The 9,746-nt window shown below is 39.3% G+C and overlaps 3 protein-coding genes across 4 annotated transcripts in view; 1 reads left to right on the forward strand and 2 right to left on the reverse strand.

Annotated features, from left to right (window-relative positions):
• Positions 1–2,444, reverse strand: part of ackr4b (atypical chemokine receptor 4b) — a 5,636-nt gene extending 3,192 nt beyond the window's left edge. The window contains exon 1 of the mRNA XM_024280476.2: positions 1,413–2,444. The gene's annotated coding sequence lies outside the window, so the exon portion shown is untranslated. The remainder of the gene's footprint in view (positions 1–1,412) is intronic.
• Positions 1–5,700, forward strand: part of acad11 (acyl-CoA dehydrogenase family, member 11) — a 19,096-nt gene extending 13,396 nt beyond the window's left edge. Inside the window, exons 14-20 of the mRNA XM_024280473.2 lie at positions 3,121–3,190; positions 4,313–4,398; positions 4,465–4,536; positions 4,632–4,786; positions 4,921–5,037; positions 5,155–5,264; positions 5,340–5,700. Of these exons, the coding sequence (XP_024136241.1) occupies positions 3,121–3,190; positions 4,313–4,398; positions 4,465–4,536; positions 4,632–4,786; positions 4,921–5,037; positions 5,155–5,264; positions 5,340–5,454 (725 nt within the window). The 3' untranslated portion in view covers positions 5,455–5,700. The remainder of the gene's footprint in view (positions 1–3,120; positions 3,191–4,312; positions 4,399–4,464; positions 4,537–4,631; positions 4,787–4,920; positions 5,038–5,154; positions 5,265–5,339) is intronic.
• A 33-nt stretch (positions 5,701–5,733) lies between these two features.
• LOC112151505 (U2 snRNP-associated SURP domain containing) overlaps positions 5,734–9,746 on the reverse strand; it is a 10,033-nt gene continuing 6,020 nt past the window's right edge. For both annotated transcript variants that reach the window (XM_024280472.2, XM_024280471.2), the window contains 9 exons: positions 8,560–8,697; positions 8,298–8,487; positions 8,134–8,214; positions 8,005–8,056; positions 7,783–7,924; positions 7,599–7,709; positions 7,396–7,523; positions 7,126–7,311; positions 5,734–6,174 (listed from right to left, as the gene is read on the reverse strand). In XM_024280472.2, the coding sequence (XP_024136240.1) occupies positions 6,036–6,174; positions 7,126–7,311; positions 7,396–7,523; positions 7,599–7,709; positions 7,783–7,924; positions 8,005–8,056; positions 8,134–8,214; positions 8,298–8,487; positions 8,560–8,697 (1,167 nt within the window). In that variant the 3' untranslated portion in view covers positions 5,734–6,035. The remainder of the gene's footprint in view (positions 6,175–7,125; positions 7,312–7,395; positions 7,524–7,598; positions 7,710–7,782; positions 7,925–8,004; positions 8,057–8,133; positions 8,215–8,297; positions 8,488–8,559; positions 8,698–9,746) is intronic.

A 9,746-nucleotide genomic window follows, 5' to 3' on the forward strand; every position in this document is an offset into this window, starting at 1 on the left:
TTTTTTTTTTTTTTTTGTAAAGATTATGACTTAGAAAAAAACTCCACCTGAATATTAATGTTTTTCATTATGATAAAATGGTCAAATTATTTTATTTAATGGTCACAACTTCAAGCACTGCAGCTGTATTCAAGTTACTTTTACCCAAGTAAATTTATGGTGCTTTTCTTTTGGTAAATTAACAAATATTTGTTTGTAAAGGTAACAGTCAGTATTGTCTGATTTCCACAACAAAATATTTTTCAGTATAAGAAAAAAAACATAGAATGAATGTGCCTTAACTAATAAGGTTCTAAAAGTATGATTGAGTAAATATTTTTATTTCTAACATGGCTCAATCTACGATTTAAACTGTTCTGGAGCCTGAACGGTATGAAAAACAGAAGAAGTAAGATCCTATAGGGGGGTTAATGAAACAGATACTACTATTGTCAATCGAAATATCGCGATATATCGCTTTATCGGAATGTAGCGAATCAGGGAGCTTTTGCCCGCATATTTTTTATGTAACAAATACAATCTTTTTAGAACTTCTTTTTTTGTCTGCGTTGGATTCACAACAATTTGAGTAAAAAAATACTTAGAAATGCAATTTTAGGGTTTCTTTATACATGTCCTCCATCTTCAGAAAAATGAGGCAATACTTGCTAAAAACACCATTTTTAATGGGTCTTTAGTCAAGTGATGTACTAAAAAAAAGACAAAAATGCTGCATGATGGTTATTGATTTAATTATTGGCTTTAAACCTCTCCATTAATTATAATATTTACTGTTTTCTCTTCTTTTTTTATGACATAATGTGGAAAGTGTTTCTTACATAATCAGCCATTATTTCTGCGGTGGGAGAGGCAGCAGTTACTTAAGCAGATTTTCCTTTACAAATATGTGAAGTATTCACCGCTGTCAACAGCTGCACGTCAATAATTTAAAGTTTGGTCACTTTAAAACAAATACAGGGATTTAATCTATTAAATTTATGAGCCTTAATCCTACTGAAGCAATCATGTGGTGTAGACTTAAAACTTAAGTTTGTGTATAAAAGTTAGATTTTATTGATGAAAGTTTGACTTTTTTTTTAGTTTATGAAAAATGATAAGACGAGAGGGGAAAGCTGAGCCAGCTGAGGTGTGGCACGTACTCTTAGTGTAATAGACTCCACATCATGATGCTGTTATAGAGCCAGGCAGCAAAGCCATAATAAAACCAAACCTGTTATCATTGTGTTGCCATAAAATCAAAGCAGGACTTTGGTCAAAACTGGTTTCTTTAAAATGCTTTGTATCATTTTTTTTTCACCCATGAACTACAGATTAATAGTTTAAAATCTAAAGATTAAGCAGGTTCATTAGTAGATTTAGTGCACAAAAGAGCTTTTGTTAGTGAAAAGACCAAAATCCTTAAAGCTTCTTACCTGTTTCCTGGCTGTGACTTTTTTCTGGACTGAATGAACCACCTGTTGAGTGTGATTGTTCCAGGGAGACGCTCTGTGCGAGCTCCAGCGCTCAAGTGACTAACGCCCGCCCCCTCCACTGCCGACAGCTTTCCACGTAGCTGAAGTCTGTGTGTGCGTGCGTCAGCTGTCATAACAAATGTAGGCTGGCGTTGATGAATACCAACCCCGGTCGCCTCTGAAGGAAAACCTGTGAAGCAAAATGAGGTGTTTGTCTGCCTTTTCTTTTTGGAGTTTATGCTCCCTGGAGTCTCACTTGTAAAGGGAGTGCCTCTCTGGCCTGTAGAGGGGGAGGGAAAAAGAGAACAAAAACAGGATTTAAAAGTAACATATGATATAGATACTCTTTCCTGCTTCAAGGTTTCTTGTGGCTGTTGTGGTTTACTGGAAGTCTGCCATTTCAGTTTCAATGAGAACATCAATTTAGACATATTTCTACAAACTTTTATTGCTTTTTTTAATGTTTATGATTATTGAAGAAAAATGGGTGGAAAGCCTGCATCCAAAACATATTTCTCATTCTTACTTAAACCACAGGTTTTTTTGTACCGACATTTTCAGGTTTTCATTTAAAGATGCAAATGCTTAAAATGTCACGCACAGACGCACTACTTAGCCTTGAAGGTCTATTTTCGTTCCAGTGTGGATGGGGCATGTTCAGGCATGACTTTAGGGCGCCAAAAAAAAAATAAAAAATTAAACACCCAACCTGGCCCTGGAGCCAAACAGGCTTTCCTTAATGTGACTCATGAGTGGAGCAGAATTTTATACACATTTTTGTATTTCTAAATCTAAATGTTTGTTTGTGGGGACTTGTGTTTTGATTCCTTGAATACTAATTAATGACGAGCATTTGTTCTATTCATCCATCTGGTTTCCAGATGTCCCGCCTGTGCGTAGGGGACAGTTATTCCAGCTGACCAGACATTAAATGATTACTTATCCTGTCTGCGCTGAGGATTTCTGCGGTTCATCTGGAGGTGGATCTCAAAAATATTTTGACTATGGGGAATTTTTACATTTTTGTGTGGCAAAAAAACAAACCAAAAAGGTGTTTGGTGAACATCAAAAAACGATGATGCAAAAAAAGCTTAAAACGCGTTTGAATATTATAGTAAAATGTAAAAAAGTTGCTGAAATTTCAGTAGCAACCTGAAAAAACACTAACTTACTAAATAACAATACACTCAAAAAGCAAGTTTATTTAACATAAATAAAAAATAATCAAAAAAATTGTATATTATTAAAAAAGAAATATATTTATTTTTTGTTAATTCCTATTTGAATTTACATTTCAGTTTTAAAACTAATTTAGAACCTTTATGTCGCCCTCTAGTGGCCGTTCGCCATCACTGTCTAACATGAAGACATTTGTTTAGTTTTAACAATCTGGTTTAAATTATGAGCAAAAACATTTTTAAAAAATGTGAGGAAATGTAAATCCTCACGAGGCTTTTTCCCTGCTCTCATGGCCGTAAACTGTCGCTCACCGTCTCCCGAGTTCACCACTTTCCAGGCAGGAAACTCGCACGTTTCCCAGCAAATTTGGGTCACCAAACGGTGAAGGACGGAGTTGAATAACTGTGGGTCCCATTGTTTGCTTTGTCACAGCGGAGGGAACGATGATGAATACAAATGAGCTGCATGATCGCTGCTTTGTGCCCCTCAGGTGCTGGCAACCCCCTCTGCAGAGTGGCTATTGTGATGTGCAGGAGTGGATCCGAGGAGGTTCTCAGCAGGTCAGGAGGGACGGATGCTCACTTTCTGATGATTGAATTTGTTGCCTCATTTACCAAAGTTTTGAAACATCTTGCATAAATTTGCCCCTTAGCTGAGAATTTGAAACTTTGGATTTGTTTTGCTTATTTCATAAAATCTATCTGCGTGTCGTAACCCTGAAGCGGGTCAGGGACTGCAAGAAAAAGTCAAACTAGAGCCCCACCCTAACTAATGTCAGTCACTTTCCCCCTTGTTTTCCAAACACACCCAGTCTTCCAAGGACACCACACGTGTTCCCACACGTGAAAGAATCGAACTTTAATACAGTGACTAATTAAATTCAAAATTTTTTTCAGTCAAGGCCCGGGGGCCGGATCCGGCCCTCCGGGTAATTCTATCCGGCCCTCCAGATCATTTTATCTTATTGTTATTAATGATCTGATGTTATCTTGCGCTCATTCCTAACTTGTATAATTTTGACAAAATATGGAAATTTATTTAATGTTTAAGTTTATTTACACTGGAATAATATTCCGGCTTTTTATCATCAATAGTTTTGTTAAAAAGTTACAGTTTTAAGTTTTTACAATTTTGCTAGCTTTTTGGACTAATTTTTACTAACATTTTTTAGGCTATTTTGGAGTTTAGCTAATTAATCAGCTACATGCTAGCTGGTTTGGCTAACACAGGCTTTTAAAAAAATGTTTAAGCTGTTTTAGAGTTTAGGTAATATTTACATGCTAGCAGTTTTGGCTAAATTAAGCTTTTTTCCGTTTTTAGGCTATTTTGACTTTTAGCGATTTATTTTTTTTTAACTACATGCTAGCTGTTTTGGCTAGCCCAAGTATTTTAGGCTAATTTGGCATTTAGCTAATATTTTAACTCACTATCTGCTTCAGTGTTTTCAGCTATTAGCATCAGTGTTTTTTAGCTATCAGCTTCAGCATTTTTACTTATCAATTTCAGCATCTTCAGTTCAGCTTACAGCCTTTAGACTAGCATTATGCTACATATCTAGTTCATAATTATGTTGAAAAGTTACGGTTTTAAAGTGTTTAACAAATATTTATCATGTTTGGCCTGCGACCTGAGGTGTGTTTTGGATTTTGGCCCCTGAGTTTGACACCCGTCTTACGTTGTAGGCACAGTCAGCACAGTATGATCCTGGTACCTATGGACACACCAGGTGTAAAGCTCATCCGACCAATCACAGTGTTCGGACAGGACGGTAGGATTCTTTCTCTCATCTAAAAGTACTTTTTATATATATATAATTAAGTAAATGTATTTGTAGACGCCATCCACGGTGGACACTTTGAGGTCCACTTTGAAGATGTCCGTGTCCCTTCATCCAACATCATTCTGGGTATGTGCTCTGTTTGTCTTCTGAAAGAAATTCCACGAGTCTTTGTTGCGAGTCTTTGTTGTAGCTGATCCTCTTTTGCTGTTGTTGGATCTCAGGTGAGGGCAGGGGGTTCGAGATCGCTCAGGGGCGCCTGGGGCCAGGGAGGCTGCACCACTGCATGAGAGCGGTTGGCGTAGCCGAGCTGGCGCTGGAGTTACTGTGCCGGCGGGCGGCTTCTAGAAGCACGTTTGGAAAGAAACTGTACCAGCATGTGAGATGAAGCATTCCAACATGTTTTACAGATTTTAGAGATGTGCAGGAAGTTTGCTGACATCTACTGGATGGATATTAGGTTATACTTGAAGGAATCCCCTCTTCAGCTTCTGCTTCTTGGTTTGTGCTCAGGAAGTTGTGGCCCACTGGATAGCAGATTGTCGTCTTCTGATTGAACAAACCCGCCTGTTGACTCTGTGTGCCGCTAAAGCTCTGGATACTCTTGGAAGCCGGAATGCTCGCAAGCAGGTAACTTTTCTTTTTTTAGAGCTGGGAATCGATTAAAAAAGTTAACTAATTAATCGCAAACCTGGAAAAAATTAATCGCAATTTTATGTTCGCTAAAACTAACAAAACTCTCCATAGATTGCGATGATCAAAGTGGCTGCAGCTAGAATGGCCTGTAAGGTGGTGGACTGTGCCATCCAGGTGTACGGCGGCGCCGGGGTGTCCGGAGATTTTCCTTTGGCACAAATGTACGTTTTCTTTTTCATTTTTCAAACCTTAGCTTTTGCTACTCTCTTTCCTTATCGTTCCACATTTGACTTCAGGTACTCGTACGTACGGACTCTGCGCATCGCAGACGGGCCCGATGAGGTGCACCTCTCCACCATCGCGTACCTGGAACTGAGGGATCAGCTGAAGAAAGCTCAAGCTAAGCTATGAATGACGGCAGAACTCAATGAAATTAGACAAATTCTCAGCACTAAATGTTTTCAAAACTTGATCAAACGAGTTTCTCTGGCAGTATAAGTTAATGTGGGTGCCTTTTTGTGTATGTTTATGCATTTTAATTCTGTAAAGATTCTTTCATAATTGTAAATACTTTGTTCTGAAGGTTGATTTTTAAGCAGCTGTTAAACATTCCTTCTTTGTAAAATAACTGTTTATTAAAAGAATGAATAAAATATATTTTTCTGCTCTAATAGAAATCAATGACACGTGTTTATTAGGAATTATATTTAATGTGAACTACAAAAACAAATTGACCGCATGAATGTAAGACTCGTCTTCACACTCCTTTGATGTGTGGTCTACCGTTTGGATGAATTCCATTTGAAGGTGTTGAACTATGGACACAAACACATTAGCTTTCTTTCTTTTTTTACAATATAAAACAGCAGTGGCTCCATCTCTCCGATACACAGGATGGAAACCCATGCAACACCATCCATTCTCCACAAACAGATCTTCAGTCCGTCGTTTACACATGGTGGTGCAGAAAAGGCTGGTTTGTAGAAAGAATGTCAGTGTTTGCTCTTCTTTGACTTTTTGTGGGACCGGTGTGGAGACCTCGACCTGGAGCGGGACTTCTTGGTGGATTTCTTGGGTGTTCTTGAGCGTGACCTCCTCGTTCGTTTGGGCGTGCGAGGGGATGAAGGCGACCTGGTGGAAACAAGACATTTATTACAATATTTTTATAACCAAGTGTGTATTCAGCCCTGAAGATTGTGTTGTTTGTATTAGACTGGCGTCTACCAGAGATTTCTGTTGTGGACTAAAGTTGTTAACAGAACCACATGACTAAAGATCTCTTCAGTCATTGGCCAGGAATTATGAGGCGGGTCGGAGCAACAAGAGAAAGTCGGAGGTGCAGCTTTTTAAAATCCTTGTCGGGATAATTAACTTATTAAAACTTTATATTTTGATTACCAGTTTTGAATAGCAGGAACAATTTTTACTGGTTAATTTGGTAAAGCGGAGACATTAAAAGTTGTTTTAATGAGCCTGCATTCATTCGAACACATTTTAACAAGTTGCTGCTCCTCGTTAGTACGCTAATGACTGGCTACGGCGGCCATTTTGGTTAATTTATTTTGCTGACTATTCAGATGGAGGAATCTCAAAGTACACTCATGGAAACTAACTGAGACCACTTTAAAAGATGGATCCGGGAGCAGTTCCTGGTCCTGGACCAGGGTTCACGTGTGTATTTAGACTGAAACTTTGTTCCGGTTTATCGGGGGAATCAAATTCACTTTAAAGAGGTCATACCATGAAAAACCAACTTTATGAGCATTTAAGTGTATTATACTGTTCAGCAGGTTCTCACAATCTGATGTCACAGCGTGAGACAGCCCCTTTCAGGAAGAATCTGCTCCGCCCCCAGGCTAACACAAGCACATTCTCCACAAAGCTAGCAGCTTGAGCTAGCTTAGCAAAAATAACGAATATTTCATAAATAATTTGTTATTTTGTGTTAATATATGATCATATATGTGGATATAGTTTAAGAAAATCCTGGTTTGGTCCCAAATGTGTCCAGTCTGAGAACACCGCAAGTTCTGTGATGAAATTCTCTCCTCAAATATGGGAATTGAAACGTTGCAGCATCACCTTTTGGAGGATTTCTTGTTGCTGGAGCGTGGGGAGTCTTTGTGGGAGGAACGGGAAGATGTGTCTTTCGAGTAGGATCTGTCCGAGCGTTCGGACCTCTCGGATCGCTCGGAACGCGGCGAGGAGGAGCGGCCTCGCCTGCTGCTGCTTCTTGTTGGGCTGGGAGAGCCGCTGTGATGCCTCTTTCTATTAAGAAAGAAAAGAAAAGTTTCATAAAAGCGACCGGAAAGGGCGCAGAAGCCGACACCAGACGGGAACCAACCGTCTCACCTGTCTTTCCTCGTCGGCGTGTCGTCTTTCTCTTTTTCTTTCTTTAGCTCCTTCAACCGAGCCTCAGCTTTCTCCTTTTCTTTCTTCTCCTTCTCTTTTTCCCGTTCTAGCTTTTCCTTTTCTTTTTCCTAACAAAAAGCAACAATACGTTTCTCCACAGTCCAGCAGAACCATAGATGATACCTGTGGATTCAGCTGCGTACCTTCTGCAGCAGTTTGTCCCTGTAGTGCTCCACCTGCTCCTGAATACTCTGACCGGGCTTTTTGGGTCTTTTCCCAGATTCAAGCTCGTCCTGGAATTTCATCACTTTAACCTGGAGGGGAAATAAAATGTGAAGCTCGAAGCTACAAAACGGATCACAGCAACACGGCGCAGCTGAAAGTGACCTCAATCTCTCTGAGCTTGGTGCGTTTCTCCTCGTTCATTCCCGATGACTTGGCTTTCATGTCGCCGTCATCCTTCATGGGGTTGGAGTAGCTCTGGTTGTCGTCTGAGCGGGGGCTCCTGTCATCATCACTGTCCTCGTCCCTTTACACACACATCACATTCACTTCATACAAGAGGACTTAAAAGGAATCAGAAAATCTTTACGCGATTGAAAAACTGACTTTTTGGTTTCTTCTGGCTGCTCAAAAATCTCCCATTTTGATGTCGTCACAGCTAAAAAAAAAATAATAAAAAAAATGAATCAGTAAGCAGGATAATAAACTTAGAGGCTACACAAAGTTCCAGCTCACCTTGTGCCTGCAGCTCAGCTTCATCCACAGCTTCCCATTTGGAGGGCGCCACCTTAAACGTTGCCTCCTTGGACTGATCGACTGAAGTGAAGAAAATAAAGATTGAAGCCAAACTCTGCAGGATCTGTAGAAACAATCGCTTCACTTCCTGGAAGTTCACTCACATGGTATTCCATCTATGTCCTCTTCCATAGGCTTGATCGGAATGCCGTCAATGTCATCCAAAGGTGCTCCGTCGATGGGCGCCCCGTCGATGGGTGCGCCGTCGATGGGCACCCCGTCCACATCCTCCAGGAGGGTGTTTTCTACGAACTCCCCGATGGGAGCGCCGTCGATGTCCTCTGCTGGCTCAGACTGGAATTGGGACGGTGAAGTCATTCATGGTGTTGCACACACAGTGAATAGGAGCTTAGGAACAACACTCACCTCCACAACGAGAGTTGGAGGCTCCTTGTCTGCGGAGAGGTTAACCAGACCCAGGAAGATGTTCTGCAGCTTGATAAGGTAGGGGTCTGGGTAGACCGCCCAATCCTCCCACGCCCGGAAACATGACATCACGCGTTGCTAAAGCAGAAAAAAATGTAAATAACAATCATTAAGAAAAAGAAACTAGGGTCCGGAGTCGATAAAGAAATAAAATAATCGCAAAGTGGGAAAATTTTGTTTTTAATTACGGTTATCAATTGATTACAAAATATATCACATTAATCACAGTTTTGTGTTGTGATCAAACACTATTAATCACCATTTTTTACTAGGTGACCACATGCGACTTTTGAACAAAAACAGGCCAGAAAAAAATATTCATTGTTATAGTCTGAAATGTTTAAATTTATCAAGTGTTAAGTCAGATATCCTAAAAGTGTGATTTGTGCACACACACACACACACATCCACAGTAAGATGAGCAGAACTCTAAAGACTTTTATGTCTGCAGAATTACTTCAAGAAAGCAGAGATGCTGATATACAGCCATAAGAAATGAACCTGCAGACCTAAAAGAAAAAAATAAATAAAATAAAATTTCTGGTTGCTGCTCTATTGCTCTAAATCCCTGCGCAAGATTCTTTAAAATAGTTTTCTTTCATCTTCTAGAAATAAAAACGAGAAGTAAGAGGTGAAAACTTTCTTTCTGAACTTCTGTGGATTGTTGCTTAGGTGGCGATCTGATTTGATTCACGAATCGAACCACGATTCTTACTTTTTAATATGATGATTATTCTTATATCTATATCTTTTTATTGGATGGATGAAAATTGAAATTATTTATATTAAATCGCCACAAAACAGGAGATCAAAATCAACAAAACTGATGAAAACAAAGATTTAAACGGAAAGAAACTATGTTTGTCATCTTAAATAAGTTTTATTTTATTTTAATTTTTTCAACCTTCTGGTTAAGTTCAGCAGAAATATAAGCAAAAAAGCATAAAAACATTGTTGTTTTTAGTCATTTATCTACAAAAACCTGAAAATATTCTCCGTAGTTTTTCCATCTTTTAAAGTTATTTGACATTTTACGTTCTAAGCAAAACAGTGCAGAGCCCGTATGAAAAAAGTGGCTTTTATAAATGATGAGATCATTAATAGTAGGGCTGTAGCGAGCATCCGGG

The sequence above is a fragment of the Oryzias melastigma genome, linkage group LG20 (assembly GCF_002922805.2).
Source record: "Oryzias melastigma strain HK-1 linkage group LG20, ASM292280v2, whole genome shotgun sequence".
NCBI classification, from domain to species: Eukaryota; Metazoa; Chordata; class Actinopteri; order Beloniformes; family Adrianichthyidae; genus Oryzias; species Oryzias melastigma.